Here is an 18,541-nt window from a genome sequence, read left to right on the forward strand (position 1 = left end):
GTTCCAAACGCCGCTTTTTAAAAAATGAGGATACCCCTTCTGTGGCCAACCTTCAGTTCAGGGGAGAGGGAGAGAATATGAATGAGTGTATGTGTGCATGTGTATCCATGAGTGTCTCCAGCGGCGCACCTAGGCAATCTGGGCGCCTGGACTGCTCCTGCCATGAGCCCTTCCCCCAGCTGCCACAAGGCCAAACCACCGATATTCTTACCACCATGTGCATGGCCGGGGGTGGTGGTGGTGAGGCAAGCAGGGCCCCCCCACACCGTGGCAGGCAGAGCCGCAGCAGCCGCTGAGCCTGACTGTTTGGCTCAGCGGCCTCTGAGAACTGTGGTTCTCAAAGAATATCACCGGTTCGACCTCACAGCAGCAGGGAGGACAACACACGGGGGGCTCACAGCGGAGGCGCCCCTGGGTCTTTGGAGCCCTGCCGGGCCTTGGAGGCCATGGGCCGGGGCCCCAAGGTCCAGGGGTAAGAGCGCCTCTGTGTATCTCCCTCTCTTCCCCACAGCGTGGGGAGCAGGAGAACTTTAAGTACATCTGAGAGCCCTTCAAGTACCCCCTAGGAGTACTAGTATCCGTTGTTGGGAACCACCATCTTAATAAAACAGTCGTGTCTCTATTTGCCCTTCGTTTTACTGACAAAAGCTCCTCCAGCTTTGCGATGCCTGTCAATCTTTGTAGTGCTAGAGGCTTATCAAGAGAATTTTTCTGGTCTGCCTTTTTGAAGTGGGAATGCCATTTTATCATCAATTGTTCATTTTCCAAACGTTCCTGCATTCTAATATCATAGTTTTTCTTTGAAACTTTATTTTTGAACTAAAATTCATTACATTGCATAAAATTTTTATCTATTTCATAGCCCTCCATAATAGTGATATAGTAGAAAATTATATAATAGAAGTTGCTTGATTAAGATTGATTGATTAAGTGCTATCAAGTTGGTGTCGACTCTTGGTGACCACATAGATAGATTCTCTCCAGAGTGATCTGTCTTCAACTTGTCCTTTAACGTCTCTCAATGGTGCATTCACTGTTGTCATAATTGAGTCCATCCATCTTGCTGCTGGTCGTCCTCTTTCCTTCAACTTTCCCCAGCATTATGGGCTTCTCAAGGAAGCTGGGTCTTCGCATAATGTGTCCAAAGTATGAAAGTTTGAGCCTGTTAAATTGTGCCTCGAGTGAAAATTCTGGATTGATTTGTTCTATGATCCATGTGTTGTTTTCCTGGCTTTCCATGGAATCCTCAAAAGTCTTCTCCAGCACCAAAGTTCAAAAGCATCAATGCTTTTTCTGTCCTGCTTCTTCAAAGTCCAGTTTTCACATCCATAGAGTGTCACGGGGAAAACCATTGTCTTAATGATTCTAATCTCTGTAGGAGTAGATGCGTCACAGCATCTAAATATCCTTTCCAGGGCCTTCATTGCAACCCTACCAAGTGCTAGTCTGCGGCGTATTTCTTGACTGCTGGATCCTTTACTGTTGACAGTCGATCCTAAAAGGCAGAAGCTATCCACCACTTCAGTGTCTTCATTGGCAATTCTGAGGCTGGTTGCTGTACCCGTTGTCATTAGTTTAGTCTTCTTGACATTTCGTTGTAGTTAGGGATGTGCATGGAACCGCGGAGCTGCGATCTGGTACTGGGGTGAGGGTTCCTTTAAGGGTGGGGGGAGGGTGTACTTACCCCTCCCGCCGCTTTCCCCCCACTGGCGTGCCTTTTTTGTTAGCATTTGGGGCAGCAGGATACCTCCCTGCCGCCCCTTCCCCCTCTCGGCTACAAAAGGCTTCAAGAAGCCTTTTGCATGTGCATGCGTCATGTCTCCGCGTCATGCACATGCAAAAGTCTTCCTGAAGCCTTTTGCAGCCGAGAGGGGGTTAATTTGCAGCCAATGCTAACAAAAAAAGGCGTGCCGGTGGGGGGGAAAGCGGCGGGAGGGGTAAGTTCACTCTCCCCCTACCCTTAAAGGAATACCCTCCCGAGCGCCGTTCGAACCGCCTCATGCTCGGGCTGGGCTGGAGGCCTGTAGAATGGCCTCCGGACTGGTCCGTGCACATCACTAGTTGTAGTCCTATTTTTTTTACTGTGTTCCTTGACATTCATTACTAGAGCTTGCAGATCATCCACATTCTCAGCTATCAGAGTGGTGTCAGCATAGCACAGGTTATTGATGTTTCTTCCTCCAGCTTTAAAACCATGCTCATCTTCTTCCAATCCAGCTTCTCTCAGTATATTAGTATACTGAGATTAGTATCTCACAAAACTATTCTAAGATATAACTAATTATTCCCACTTCCTAAAAGTAGTAACAAAAATTCTGCCTTCGTATAGCCTAACTTCCTGAAGTACAATTTCACCAGAGTGTGCAAGAACTATTTACATGGTTCTACCTCCATCTACAGATGTTCAGGTAGTAAACATAACTGAGAAACTCACTGTGCATTTTTCCACATTTCCAGAGATCCTTGATCTTACTATGCTACTACACAGAGTTTTCTACCAGACTCTTTCAGTTCAAAGACTACTAAAACTGATATAACTTTTAATCCAAACCAGGCAGTACCCAAATAAAACACAGGAGTGCTCTGTGTAAGACACTCATTTCCTACAAGTGCGTGTGTCTTTCCCCCAAAGACCAACTATTCAACCTATGTACTTTATGGCTAACAGTAACAGTAAACAGCTCTGCCTGGAACCGCACTTAGCATGTAGGACTAGTGGCCCCTGGGTTCAAATTCCCATCAGTCATAAAGCTTACTAGGAAGTTTTGGGCTAGTTACTCTGTCTCAGTTCTAGCCTATCTCAAAGGACTGAGGAGAAAAAGAAAAAGAACCTTGAGTGGAGGAAGGGTGGAATATAAAAATACATATAATGTAAAATCTTATCACAAAGATCTCCTCTTCCCTTAAATACAGTATTCAAAACGTGATAATGCTCAGCAATACGATGGACATGTGTATTCACTCACTACTCTATAGCTAAACAGTTATGGGCCACTTCTGAAAATACCTCCCTGGCCCCCACACTGCGTATGCACCCAGCAAGACTTTTTCGCAATGTCTCGAAACCCTCCCAGTGCATCCCTCTGTTGCATGGGGGGCGGGATGAGGTGCTTGTCCAAACAGCCAGCGTGGTGTAGTGGTTAGAGTGCTGGACTAGGAACGGGGAGACCCGAGTTCAAATCCCCATTCAGCCATGAAACTAGCTGGGTGACTCTGGGCCAGTCACTTCTCTCTCAGCCTAACCTACTTCACAGGGTTGTTGTGAAAGAGAAACTCAAGTATGTAGTACACCGCTCTGGGCTCCTTGGAGGAAGAGCAGGGTATAAATGTAACAACAACAACAACAACAACAACAACAACAACAACAACAACAACAGCTGTTCTACACATGCTCCAAATACTAGTAGAGTGGCCATTCAGATGAACGGAGTCCCCCACCACACAATAAACAGATGTGCGAAGCAGGCACCAGGATGTTGCAAAAGTCATAACAACTGTGCATCCAGCATGTCCCCTTCAGTCGTGAACGCCAGGGAGAGATAATCTTAACCATCAAAACAAGTAAGGAAGGGATCCCAGAAAGATACTGCTGAACAGTAATATAAATAAGTGAACATCTGGATCTAGACAAGACCCCCAACACCCCCATGGCCTCAATCTTTGAAGAGTGTGTGTTGTACTCTCTTCCATGTACCATTTTGCATGTTGAACTCTCTTCCATTTAGTGTGTGTCGAACTCTTCCATGTACGACTCTGCTTAAAATTCCATCACCCTCAGCATTCATTAAACTGTCACTTTGGCATGCAGCGTTAATTTAAATCACAGTTGTAGGTTACTGAGTAAGGTGGAAATCAATGTGTCTGACTAAAAGTATTTTACAGTTACAGGCAAACCCTGTTATCCATGGGGGTTCCGTTCTCCACTACAACCGTGGATAACAGGGCATTAAGTCAATGGGAATGGGGGAGGGAGGTTCCTGGAAGCAGCGGCGGGGGGGGGGCGGGCGGGCAAAAATAATGGAATAAAGTGCCCTATCATTCTTTGCAGGTCTGCAGCTGTCTTGCAATGGCCACCAAACATTGCCATTTTCCCGTGATTTTTTGTGGAAATTTAAATAGACTAGACACAAATGGCTCCTGTCCTTAAAATATCCCCAAACCATGGATATGTGGAAATTAACCCTTTTTCTTCCCAGCATATGCCAAGGTTGGGTGTCAATTACCTGACTGCGCTTATGCAGAACTGTGGATGTTGTGTCTGAATAGCAAGGTTCGCCTGCACTTTTATTTTGTTGTGTATTCACGTGCACCCACCCCAAAGCAGATCACTTTAAATACACACGTGTGTGTACACCCCACCACACACACATTTTGTTGCACTGCTGGCTAATGTTGAATTGCACCCTGTACAGTATTCTGCACACAATAGGATTGCTGACATACACAGCAAACACTACCTGCATCATCTAGGCCCTCTTGGGTTTCTCCATCATCTATTACCTCCAACTCTTTTACAAAGTTAGAAGGAAATAGTCCCAATTTGCCATTTAGCATTCCGCTCCACCAGCCTTCTTCCACCTGTGAAGAGAATGATGCTGCATTACCAGTGACACAACAGAAAAGTAACCCACAGCCTTTACAATATACAGTCTAGAAACATAGTGAGAGGTCACCATGAATTTAGAGGATTCTGAACATTTAGTTGTACATTAGCACTGGGAATGGAAAAGCACCTTATTATCTAAGCAGGATAGAGCAGCTGTGCTTGTAGAGGATCACACATTTACACAAATTCACCCACTTCAGATGGAAACATACCAAGTGCTTGAAGCAACTGCCTCATGCTGGGCAGAAGTTGCAGACCAAAGTGAGTGCTATTATAGCAACATGTCTAGCCCCTTCTATGTACATCAATTTCTGCCCTTTAAAAAACAAAAACACAAACACAAATATGGCATGCTTGACACTGGATGGAGCTACAGCTAGAAATACTATGGTAAATAATTGATCCAGATTTAATCGAAGATCGGATCAGACTACGAACCAGCATAGGCTTGTAACATTTGCTTCAGTGCAAGCCTAGCTCTAAGTAAACTCTAGAGATGAATTCATACGCCTGCCATTAAACATTCTTGCACCCTCCTTTCTTGTTGCTGCTCTGGCATCCAAGGAAGGGAAGGGAATTTTCCCCTCCCTCTCTGCTGTTAGGACTACATGCAACACAGAGAGCACTGAGAAATGGAGGTTAAATATTTCTCAGCACTCCTTGTGTCTAGCACAAAGGCATAGTAGTATGCCACACATGAAAGAGAGAAGGGAAAGAGTATCAACAAAAGATAGGTTGGAGAGGATGCCAGATAGGCAGAGGCTAGGTAGTCCTGGAAGCCCTTTCTTTCTGCAGGGGTGGAGTTCTACCCATCACTAACTTGGATACACTTTTAAACTACAACTTTATCCGATTCCCGTTGCTCCCCATTTACCTGTTTGTGCCTCTCACATAAAGAAGCAGGTCTAAGAAAAACATGTTCTTGCTTATAGCATACTCTTAAAACTACTGTTGTTCGTGAATAGTTATTTTCTGGCCATGCAGCAGTTACCGAGGGAACCAAGCCCTGCAACAAAGATAGTACCAAGGCTGCCTTTTCATTTACCCTGGAATACTAACCCTACACAGACTTTATGGTGTAGGTGTGTACAAAGAGGGAGTGTACACATTTTTGTGTGAATGACTAGACATGTGTTCATTTAAAGTGAACCTGGATGCCAGCTCAAATGCAGGGTACAGATAGGAAGTGTACTGCAATGTCTGTTGAACATAATATGTATGTTAGGGATGTGCATAAAGTTTAGCATGTCAAAACATTCTGCCATATAATGGGCAGCTTCAAGCATTCCAAACCCAGAACAGAACCCCCTTTAAAAGGGAGGCCTGTTCTGGGGCAAAACAGAACAGCTTGTTCTGAGCACCATTTTGGATTCCAAAATGGTGCTCATCTGGCCTCTAGGCATACGCAGCAGCCATTTGCCTGGTCTGTGCCACCACGCATGTGCAGAGGCCAGGAGCGCATCATTTTGGATTCTAAAATGGTGCTCGGAACATTCTGTTCGGAGTGGGGTCAGAACCAGCTTGCCCAGTTGTTCCAATGGAATGATCCACAGATTTTGTGTTCTGTTCCAAGTTTTGAGTGGAAGGCAAAATTCATTTTGTGCACACCCCTAATGTGCATGTAAACACTTACTGAATTACCAGACACAACTACCACATCATTCAACCACCCATGCACAACTGCCACATTATGCCATGATTTGCCAGCAATACCGTTTCAGAATTTGTGTTGTCAGCTGAAGAAGACAGCCATAGCTTCAGATGAGCACACATCTGACATTCAATATGAGAAGATAGCATAGCAGGTTGATGAACATTTCAGTTTCATCAAGAGGATCTTACTTCAGACCTTAGGGTGGCTATGCTTAAATAGTAATTCAAAACCCAATTACAGCAGGATGGAAGTGGCATCCACTAACCAATCTGACAGTTTCTCAGACCTTAAGCCAGGCAATTCTCTCCAGCGACTAGCTGTGTACTATACTTGGAATGTTTCATTATTAAAGAATTAGCAATTCAGTAACTGCTTTTAATCCTGTTGTGTTCACTTTTTCACTAATCTCTCTGAGTGTGCACACACACACAGGCTTAGAAATGAATGCACCCACTATGACCTTAGAAATAAATTCCACGCATTCGACAAAATGGGCATTCATAAACCATAGGCCACTAACCAGATGTGTGTATGGGAATACTTTAAAGAAATTGCAACAAAAATGTAGTTTTTCATACACAGAAATTTATCCCTAACACATCCAAAATCTAGAAAAATCAAAGTGGAAGAAATTGTGGAATGCTATGGTTTTTTTTAATTCTGACATACACTTAGAAAAATGCATATAACTGGACTTCTATTGGTCTATCAATTTATGTCACATTAAAGGTGAACAAATGTTACTTGACTGTACCTAAGGTTCCCTTTCAAATATTTTTTTCCAAAAAATATAGACTAATACTTTAGAAAATGTTGTGTAATGGTTTCTTGTTCATTTGTTCTTCATGATAGCTTTAAACCTTCTGCAGACAGATCTGTATGAATTGATGATCTGAACAGAAGGTTCATGAACCTGGATTTAACTTTTGATTAAATTTTGATTTTGTTTAACTCAAATGAATTGGCCCCACAGAAAATGAGTCAAGAAGAAAGCCTGAAATACATTTTTGAAGATATACATACATCGACACAATGCAACAGAGGAGCCATCTATTCTGTTTTAACTATGTTTAGAGTTCTCCAATTAACTCATTATCAACAGTCTGGCGAATGTTGGAGTTCACATGGTGTGCAAGATACTTATGGCAGGTAAAAGCATGGGTGAGTCACTTAACTTACTGGAATTAAAAGCAAGATAGGAGAGGCAAAAGACATGAAAAAAGCAAGTAGGGCTTCGTGTATTTAGTACATGATTAATCAGAAAGACCAAGTTGTGGGGAGGCTGGTGCTCTGGAGCAAAGGGTGGCTGGGTGTGGCCTTGCTTACACAGCACAGGAAACAGAGCTGGGCTGGAGCCAATCTGACTAGCCACTGCAATGTCTGAGTCCAAGCCCAAGCAGAATGGTGGCCCGGGGCAGAGAGAAGGGAAGCAACACCACAGGACATGCATCAGCGGCTGGAGGCTGCTGCTCTTGTGAGAAAGGGGCTCAACCCCTTATTAGATCTGCACCAACTGCCAGGCCACATTTAGAGAAGCGGCCAATGATGAAAGGGGGGAAAGACAACAGAGAGCACAAGACCAATGATGGTGGGACTTCTGCAACCATGAGCAACTACCCAGAGCCAGAGAGGAAAGACATGACAAAGAGAGGTGCTGGAACCTCCCTACCCACATGGTCTCTCTACTGCAGTTGCTGAGGACAGTTAGGAATGCTAGCAGCCCTGCCAGAGACAAAGTCATGGGATTCACACACAAAAGAGGCGTTTGTTTACCCGGCTCCCTTAAAATGATCTAATGAGCTAATCTTCCTAAGGTTTCACACCCATTTTTTTCTTCTCTCTTCTTCCTTATTTAGCTTAAGTATCTTCATCTGTGGACAATTTGATTCATAACATCCCATCTCATTTTACAATATTTATACAGACATAATAGTAGCCACAAGAGGGAGTTCATGATCTCCATCTCCTTCTGTGTATCAAATTCATATGGAAAGCTGCAATCATACATGTTAGATATTGCAGCAAGAATTGTGTCTTTTAGCTCTGTAGATTTCCATCATCTGTACCCTAAAGAGGACATTGTAATAATGGCCCTTAACATTTCTACTCTATTTTTTAAAACATCTACCAAGCATACATTATAAATGAGGAGCTTTTCACACAGGTTTTTCTAGTTAATTAACTCTAATTAATTAATTAGAGTTAATGTGATTAGCTCTAATGTGAGCCAGCGTGGTGTAGTGTTTAGAGTGCTGGACTAGGAATGGGGAGACCAGAGTTCAAATCCCCATTCAGCCATGATTCTAGCTGGGTGACTCTGGGCTAGTCACTTCTCTCTCAGCCTAACCTACTTCACAGGGTTGTTGTGAAAGAGAAACTCAAGTATGTAGTACACCGCTCTGGGCTCCTTGGAGGAAGAGCGGGATATAAATGTAATAATAATAATAATAATAATAATAATAATAATAATAATAATAATAATAATAATGAAAATAGTTTAACCCAATTGAGTAATTTGAAAACACAAGACCATTCCTGTTTTTGAGGCTCCTTGCAATTCAGTTGCATGTATCTAGAGAGACATATATCAGGCGGTATATAAATGAGATAGATAAATAAATAAATATATTTATGGGAAACAGTTTCATTTTAGCTACCTAAATTATGTAGGATGGCTTACCTCTTCATTAATATCTATAACATCTCCAAGCTTGAGCTCCAACTCATCCTCATTCTGAGGAGTATACTCAAACATCACTTTACACTGCCGCTTTTTTGATTCTGTTGAAAGTGAGAAACGGATTAATAAAGCTAACCTTAAAACAAAAAGTTCACTGTTATGGATCAGCAGAAATGAATGTTGACAAAGCGTTTAAACCTATATGTAGAGGTAAGTCAGCAAGGTGTGCATTCTTCTACAGGTTTTCCTTCTTTTAGTAGCACTGAAATAGTTTTCAACACCAATGTGATATCAAAAAAGGGTATACTGTATGTAAAACACTCAATTTATCATACTGAAATCTATCTAAATAGCAAACATTTATATTTGGTATGACTGCCTTATACCAAGGCACTCACCAAGAACACAGGCATACTGTATTTGCAATTAGGAGAGCATGTGGCAACCAGCCCTTCAATTTCTACAACAGTTGTTGGAAGTATGTTCAGTGTGTAGCATTTCTAATGGAGCCTGATGCAATCAGAATATTCAAGGATTTCTAAGTCTGATCAGCAAAGGGAGCAAGTGTGGGAAACCTCTCCTAAGGGAGAGGAGAGCTGGTCTTGTGGTAGCAAGCATGACTTCTCCCATTAGCTAAGCAGGGTCCACCCTGGTTGCATCTGAATGGGAGACCTGATGTGTGAGCACGGCTATTCCCCCCAGGGGATGAAGCCACTCTGGGAAGAGCAGAAGGTTTCAAATTACCTCTCTGGCATCTCCAGGATAGGGCTAAGAGAGATTCCTGCCTGCAACCTTGGAGAAGCCGCTTCCAGTCTGTGAAGACAATACTGAGCTAGATAGACTAATGGTCTGACTCTGTATATGGCAGCTTCCTATGTTCCTGGAGTTCGCTCTGCTTTGATTACTGTTCTGGCAAAACCTCACAGTTGGCAAATGTGCGGTTGGCAAGGTATTAAGGTCTATGGGAAACAGGGGGTTAGGGGGACCACGACCATAAAAAGACCTAAAAATAAAGGAAAATACACCCCAAAAAATTGCTTTTAAAAAATCACAAAAAATATTGCCAAGAAGAATAAGCAGATCAAAACCTCTGGAAATTTTGTGAACCTCACCCAAATTTTAAATTGGCAAGCAACCAGGTCACCAAGAGGAATGAACCTCTGAAATGTTCCCTACCAAATCACTGAAACCTTCCAAAATCACTAAAAAAAACCCTCGCCAACCAGGGATACTCGGGTCGCGTTTGGCAAGCCCTGTCACAATTTCTCATTCACAAATACTCAAAACCACATTTGGTAAAACCGCGGCTGGCAAGGGGTGACTGTACTTACAGGTAGGTTTCAGTCTAACTCAGGAATCCTCCCAGAAGGAAATTAGAGAAAGTTATTCCCTTTATGAAATTATTATCCTCTCATCATGTATTACTTACACTAAGCACCAAGCAAGATTTAGGATATAAAGCCCTACACAAAGGCTTTCAGGAGAGGGACCAGATAATATAGAGTGCTGATGGTAGAGTCAGTCTGGAGGTCCACCTGTTAGCCATAGCTGCACTAAATCATGGTTTTTCCAGTGTGGAAGAGAAAGGAGTGAGAAGCAGGTAATGAAAATTTCCTCTTTGCTGGTTGTGAATAATGAATAGGAAGGATCAGATGAACTCTAAGAATGTGGCAAGTATATTTTCTTGTAACTCTTGAATAAGATTCTAGTAACTGCTTGTGAAACAAGGCTGAGAAGCAGGTCTGAGAGAACAAGTACAAATTATGGTTCACATAAACGGCATAGTTGATCACAACTGTTTAAGTAAGGAGGACATTTTCACCTAGATTAGAAAATGCAGGATATTCTTTACTCCAGTATGATATGCCCTATTCAAAGGATCTATTTGAGTAAAATAAATGTCTATAGTCGCTAAACTCCTCGGCTTGATCTGTGTAACAACAAAAAGTCTTAATGTTAAAACCTGGAGGTGGGGGGGGGAATAGTTGGGGGGGGGAATAGTTCCTACTACTGAATTACTTCAAATTATTTGTAAACGTTGTTCCATTTACTTAATAGTTTAATTAATAGCTCAAACACCTTTTAGACAATAGTTAGTTGCAGTTAAATTATTGTCTAAGTAGTTAGTGCCTATAACATCAGTACTTTCAAATCTCTCTATTTTGTTTTGGGAGATATGTTAGATTAATTTATTAAACAGGAAGTGGAATCATGAAAAGTTTGGGTTCACATCTGGTTCATCAGTATTTTTTAACTCTCAGGTTCAGACACTAAATTTAAAAAGTGTCTTGATAACTGATTCAGACACTTTGGACCAGTTAAGCTTTATGTTGTGCAGAATAATATCAAACCCATAATTGGTTTAAACCTGTTTTCTTTTTTTAAAAGTAAGTAACTGAAATTATGTTAGCCGAAATTAAGCTTGGGTTTTTTGGTCCATTTTTTAAAGAACGATTTGCTAAAGAATAGTAAAGTCCAGTCCGAGTCAGAGGAGTATAACAAAGAAATGCCTCTTTCTTTTCCAAAGGAAAAAGTTCCAACTGTGGATGTCACTGTCCGAGGTGCGGACACAATGGCGGCCAGAAAGGAACTGAGGAGAAAATGCTAGCCTGCCAAGACTAAGGAAGTGCACCACGTGCAGGTGGCGGGGCTGAAGCACTTTGAGGAGCTAGTCAATTCTGCCTGAATGGTCCTGCGCAGGTGCAGAACACACTCTTATGAGTGCAACAGATCACAATCCAGATCCAGGCCCATGATGCCTTCCAAAAATATGTCTAAGGTTAAGATTTCAGAGGGAAGGGGAGATGGGCTAAAGTCATCCCTCTCACAAAGTGGGAGATGGGCTAACGTTGCCTACTCATGGGTGCCAGAAAATATGACGGGGTAACATCTCTCCTGCAGTCATTGCACTGGTTGCCTATTCGCTTCCAAGTTCAATTTAAGGTCCTGGTTTTGACCTTCAAAGCATTCCAGGGTTTGGCACCTGTCTACTTACAGACTCACCTCTCCCATTCAGTTAAATCCCGTCCGGTTAGATCATCTCAGATGGCCCTTTTGTCGGTCCCTGATTTCTGAGAGGTTCGGGGCACTAGGACCCGTGAAAGGGCCTTTTCGGTTGCTGCCCCACTTCTTTGGAACTCTGTTCCCCTTCAGATTCATTTAGCCCCTTCCTTACTGATTTTTAAATCTCTATTGAAGACTTTTCTTTTTCGCCAGGCTTTTGCCCTGTAGTTTACTTCGTTTTTTTCTCTTTTGTTGTTGTTAGTTACTTTAGTTTTTAATTTAGAATGTAATTTTTAATGTTGTCTTGTTTTGCATGTTTTTGTGCACAGCCTTCGGAGTGGGCAGAATATTAAATGTTTCAAATAAATAAATAAATAAATAAATAAATAGTGCCAACACACCATGCGTCTGGATGTCAGCCTGTTATACCCCTTTCTCCTACACTCAGGGCCAGTGTCAACATGTAACTCCCAGAATCAAATGCTGCAGCCCATGCACACTGGGAGAGTTCGTTGCTACTGATACCTGTACTGCCACTGGGACCCCTAAGTAACCCTGGTTAGGCAATGACTGAGTGACAGCATAGAACTGCAGTGCCAACGAGACACAAGAACCTTCTCAGCTCAGTCCAAGAATTTCCCACACTGAGGCCCTGTTATTGGACAACAGACTGTGGGCAGGCAAGCCTCTCCTTGAGCATCAGGACAACTAGCAGTCCAATGCACTCCCTACCACTTCTTCTTGCTCCTCCTCCCTTTATATTCAGCTGGCTCACTGGGAAATAGAGTTTCCTCAAATACCACTGGAGCTGAGAGAAGCCCTAACCACCCCGCAAAAGAATCACCTGTGTGTCCAATAATAATTAATACAACATTTAAACTGGGTCTGAACCACTTTGTATTTAGGAGTTTAGTTCAAATTTTTTTAAAAAATAGGTTCAGATTAAGTTCCACTTCACTAGAAAAAACTCCCCAAACTGGTTTTTGGGTTTGGTTCTGGTTTGACTCCCTGGTACCAATTCACATTCATGAATGAAACTGCAATTTGTTTAGAATCGCTGTATATCTTCCTATCTTAACCATCTTGATCTGGCCAATAGCTGATAAAACAGGCAAAGATGACTAAAAACCATAAAAACATGTTATGTTTTATGTTTTGTTTTAAATTGTTTAACTGATTTTAAGGTTTTAGATGTGATTTTTATGGAGTTTTACTGTATTTAACTTTCATAAACTGCCTTGGGATGTCTTATGAAAAGTTGTATAATAACTAACCAACAAATAAAACAAATAATAATGGCTCCTTTCATTCTCAAAGCAATTTCATTTTAATGATTACCCTGCCTCAGCACTGGAAAACCTACCAAGTATACATCAGTAAGTAAGTAAGTTTATTGTTTTAACCACTGGTCATAAGTATAACATAAAAAAGAAATAAACTCTTAATAAAATACATTTTAAAAATAACCTAAAATGCCAAATATATACCAACTCATTTAAAAGATGGTTTGGTTTCCTGTGAGTCTTCTATTCCCCCCCCGCCCCATAATCTGTCCTTTCTCCAACTATTATCTCAATGCATTTTCATTGTTTTACCAGATTGCACAAAACAGATGTACACATTGTGCATCACTACTACTCTGAATCTATGAACAGCATATGATTATGTGAGCTCAGGATACACTGCAAGAACTTTATCCCATTGCAGTAGAGGCAGGAGGGAGAAACAGATTGTCACCCAGGTTTTTCCTACACCCCATGTGCACTTGTTCAAACCCAGAGTACCACACCTTTCATTTGTTTGTTAAAATCCAGTTTTTGCTTTCTTGACGGTACACAGAACTGAAGAGATGTGATATCACATTTCCCTCTCTTACCAGAGATCTTATCGAACCTCCCTCTACCTTTCTACAGCCCCAGAAAAAGAAGAGCTACCAAGGAAAGTAGTACATACTCCTCTTGAAGCTTTTAGGCTGGGAAGGAGGCTGGAATGCTCCTGCTGGAAGCCCATATATGCTCATACGCTGAACAAGGTTGGCTACATTTCCATGCCTCTCTTTCTTGACTGGCAAGCCATCATCTTTAGGTTCCGCCTCTCTCTTAACTTCCTGGTAAAGATAAAAACAAAAAAACAAAAGATAAGATTATATGCTTGAGGCTAAAATATTCAAGGTATGCTATAAAACTGCACTGGGTTGGGAGGAGAAACTCCTGTATTAATGGAAAAACTATGAGCAAACATAATCACACATGGGGGAGGGGGGAGAACCTTTGCAAACCAGCTGTTATACAAAGAGATGAAGTATTACATTTAGATATTGCCTGAAACAGCAGCAAATCCTATCAACCGCATGTATGACTCAAAATAAGGGATTACACATTTAATTTTCAAATTTCAACCCAATTTACAAGGGGTTGTTAAATATTCAGGAGGAGCATTGGGCTAGTATGAACACAACATTTTGTTTATTTACATATTCATTAAAAGTCAGAATACAGTTTTGCAGTCCTAAAATCCTTATTAAAATCCTCGAGTGGATTTTAGGGGAGGAGGAGCTCTGTCAGCCACCGTCTTCACCAACTCCTGACTGCAACATCTGGTGCTGCCCTCCCTCTACTGAGAGTGCTGAAAGGCTGCAGACTGAAGACTGAGTGTGGTGGTGGAAGAACTTCCAGTTCCTACCCTTTAAATCCAATCCCACACCTCAGAAGTCTCACCAAGTGCAATCAGTAAATGTGTGCACTTAAGGTGCATCTGAGAAGCATGCCAGGAAGCCGGGGGAAGAGAGGGATTAAAAGGCTGCTGTGATCCCAACAGAGCACCCTGCCAATGGAAAGAAGAACTGTAAAAATAACCGACTAGTGTGTGAGTACACAAAAGGTCATCTTTAAATTTAAAAAGTCAAGTCAGTCACTGGACTGCTTGGTCATCTGAGTAAGAACTTGAAATCCAGAACGTCTTGCTAATTTCATCTTCATTTCTAACAGATGCAAGTGTTAACTGAGCTTCCGCAAAGATGTGTTGGTATGACTATCAACCTAACCAACTAGTTAATTAAAAATAGTAGCAAATTCTTACCAAAACACTACTACAAAGTTAAGTTCATTTTTGAAATTTTTTCTCTTTCACTAAAGGCTGATTTGAACTTGGACACTTGACTGACCTTATCTGAAGAGACAAAGAGCAACCAATATTTATACTAAAGAGTTTAGAATTTTAAAGATTAATCTTAATAAAGTTTTACATGTCACTAACATCAGCTTCATGTTTCTCCAGCAGATGAAGAGGATTACAAGTAAAAGACCAGGGAAAAGTATGGTTGCAACAAAAACGTCTAGTTGTAACCAAATTCAATACAAAAGACTATATTTTTTAATTTAATATGTTTATATACCACCCAAAACCTCCATCTCTGGGTGGTGTGCAACAAAAACAATACAAATTAAAACCAAAAACAATTAAAACATTAAAATCATTTAAAACCCAACATTAAAAACTATTAAAATCTATAAATCTAATTAAAAGCCTGGGTGAAAAAAAATCTATCTTCAGTGCCTTTTTAAAAGTTGCCAGAGATGGAGGGGATGTGTGTTTGTTGCTCATTGTATTCGGGTACATGAAGAAGTGCCTTGTTGCTTCTTTTAAACCAAAGTGTTTTTGATCCTAAGTCTATTAATCATAAGAAAATACGAAGCTGCCAAATACCATCAGACCATTGATCCATCTAGCTCAGTATTGTCTACACCAGGCCTACTCAAATTAGAGCCACCAGCTTGTTTTTTGACTACAACTCCCATAATCCCTTGCCACAGTAGCCAATAGCCAGGGGTCATGGGAGCTGTAGACCAACATCTGCAGGAGGGATGAAGTTGAGAAGCCCTGGTCTATACTGACCGACAATGATCTTCCAGGGCTTCCGACAAGGCCATTTCCCACCTCCATCTAGAAATGCCCAGATTTGAACCTGGGACCATCTGCATGCACATCTGGGGCACAGTGCAATATTATAATTCTATTAGTCATATTTAGATGGGAGGAATGAAATGTTACGATACTGAAATGCTGTCTAGGGTATATAATGCACTATTTTGATGGAGCTGTTCAATGTACACACTATGAACACTTTTTTCATCTTTTCCATCATGTATAGCTTAAGATTTATGCATTAATGTTAAGTAATGAATGAATGAATTAGATGAAGCAAAGAGCCCTGGAAAATAGGTTAGCCAATTTAGAAACAATTATTAGTACGGTAGACAGAAGAAATGAAAGCTTTTCTACAACTGCTAATTAGGCCTGTACAACGTTTAGGCTTCAAAGGGTTGAAGCCAAATCATGAGCACATTGCCCCTTGTCCCATTTGGAGATGGCCACTCTCACAGCTTACCTCTGAGCAAAATGGTCCTGTGCATACCATCAAAGAGCGCCGAAAATCCCAGTGACATCAGAAGGCATGTGGGAAGCACTGAGTAACACGGCTCCATAGAGCTCTTTGGCAGGGTTTCTTAACCTTGGGCCCCCAGATGCTGTTGGACCACAACTCCCATTATCCTCAGCCACAAAGGCCACGTCTGGGGATGATGGGAGTTGTAGTCCAATAACATCTGGGGGCCCAAGGTTAAGAAATCCTGCTCTATGGGGAAAGTGCTAGTTTCCAAGTGCTCACCGCGTGCCTTCCCAAACATTAATGGAGCTTCCCATTCCTCTAGTTCCCTTCCAGTACCCAAGGTCCTCCTCAGTACTGTGCAGAGGACTACTCTGCGTGGAGCTAAGCAGTGGGAGATGCAGTCGGGGTCAAGTCAAGTCAAGTTGTGTCGAGTCGTTATCAACTCCTGGTGACCACAGAGCCCTGTGGTTGTCTTTGGTAGACTACAGGAGGGATTTACCATTGCCATCTCCCACACAGTATGAGATGATGCCTTTCAGCATCTTCCTATATCGTTGCTGCCCGATATAAGTGTTTCCCATAGTCTGGGAAACATACCAGCAGAGATTTGAACCAGCAACTTCTTGCTCCCTAGACAAGTTATTTCCCTGCTGCGCCATTAGGTGGCTCACAGAGTCAGGGGAGGGCTGGGGAAATATGCATATGATTCGGCTTTGACCTTTGAAGCCAAATATTGCACTGGCCTACTGCAAAGACTGTAGCAAAATTACAGCAAAATTATAAAGAAATGAACATACGTATTGTTCCAAGCTGTAGCAGCCCCTAAAAAACAGTTTGCAAGGGGAAATGGCATAATAAAAGCAGAGGGAATAGAAAACTCATCATGGCATTTGGGATAAATGTAAACTTAGGATATTTGACAAAGCACATAGGATTAACTTCACAAAACAAATTTTACTACCTTCCTTTAAAAAAAATACACTACAGCAGCTAATGTGGACAGTATAGGGAGCTCCTAGAGGAAAATAGACCACCAGGAGATTCAATTTGTCTCCTATTATGTTACAAAAGAGAAATAAGTTTAAGTTGTTTACAAAAAGACTGGTAAGAGCACTTACAAATAGTTTCCCATATATAAGATATCAGAGCAGTACAACTGGAAATGGATAATTAAAACCAAAACAGGAACTAAGAATTTAAGGACTTTTGGCTCACAAGATATAGAGGTAGCTGCATTAAATGATCTTGTTAGAACTAACATTATACTATCAGTACAAATCTGGTTTGTAACCAATGGCCTGATGGATTATCTGCACTGGAAGAAAAACAGAGTGAGTATCTTTGCGGCCTCTGCTGGACTGCTCAGTGGCTTTTCATACCATCAACCATAATATTCTTCTGGACCACCTTGCTGGGATATGACTAGAGGGCAGGTGTCTTGCAATGATGCCAGTCATTCCTAGAAGTCAGTCCCAGCAGGTGGTGCTGGAAGACTACTGTTCTGCCCCATGGCTTTTGTCATAAGGGGTCCTCACGGGGATCTGTTTTGTTCCCCATGCTTTTTAACACTTATACAGACTAACATGCTGGGAGATGTCATCCAAAAGTTTGAGCTGAAGTGTTACCAATTACTATTACTACTACTACTACTACTACTACAGATGACACACAGCTCTACCTCTCATTACTAAAATCTAATCCTAATCTAATCTGATTCGTTAACTGCAGCAAAACTGGTAATTACAAATAACTGGTTTAGCCTAATAATCCTCACAATTTACGATGAATTATGACAGGTTGCAAAAATAAGAGAAATTGTGAGAATAAATGGTGTTATATAGACAACACTTGGCAAAGTTTGTAGAATTTGGTGACCATTTGGCTTTTGGAAATGCAAGTAAGACTAAATGCAGGATCCAGACTAAGATTGACATGACTAATTCCCATTGAAATTAATGTACAATTTAGTTATAGCCAGCTTGTGTCATTTATTTCAATGGTGCTTAGGCATTATTTAATCTGGATCCTGCCCAGTGATTTAGAGTTGACAATTGTTGAGGACCTTCAATGAGGGCCCCATGCCGATTAAGGAGTAGTCTGCTAGCACACCATTAGGAGCTGCCAAAAAACCCAACAATCTCTCAGTCACCTCAGCAGTAGAAGCAAAGCAAAAGAGAGGGAGGGGGAGAGGGAGATGACTAGGAGACAAGG

At 41.6% G+C, this 18,541-nt stretch overlaps 1 protein-coding gene across 3 annotated transcripts in view; it reads right to left on the bottom strand.

The window, feature by feature from the left end:
• The window catches only part of CD2AP (CD2 associated protein), a 117,505-nt gene that overhangs the window by 41,381 nt on the left and 57,583 nt on the right, over positions 1-18,541 (bottom strand). For all 3 annotated transcript variants that reach the window (XM_053283973.1, XM_053283975.1, XM_053283976.1), the window contains exons 3-5: positions 13,897-14,050; positions 8,941-9,041; positions 4,458-4,578 (exon numbers count right to left, since the gene is read on the bottom strand). In XM_053283973.1, coding sequence (XP_053139948.1) covers positions 4,458-4,578; positions 8,941-9,041; positions 13,897-14,050 — 376 coding nt within the window. The remainder of the gene's footprint in view (positions 1-4,457; positions 4,579-8,940; positions 9,042-13,896; positions 14,051-18,541) is intronic.

The sequence above is a fragment of the Hemicordylus capensis genome, chromosome 1 (assembly GCF_027244095.1).
Source record: "Hemicordylus capensis ecotype Gifberg chromosome 1, rHemCap1.1.pri, whole genome shotgun sequence".
Classification (NCBI taxonomy): domain Eukaryota; kingdom Metazoa; phylum Chordata; class Lepidosauria; order Squamata; family Cordylidae; genus Hemicordylus; species Hemicordylus capensis.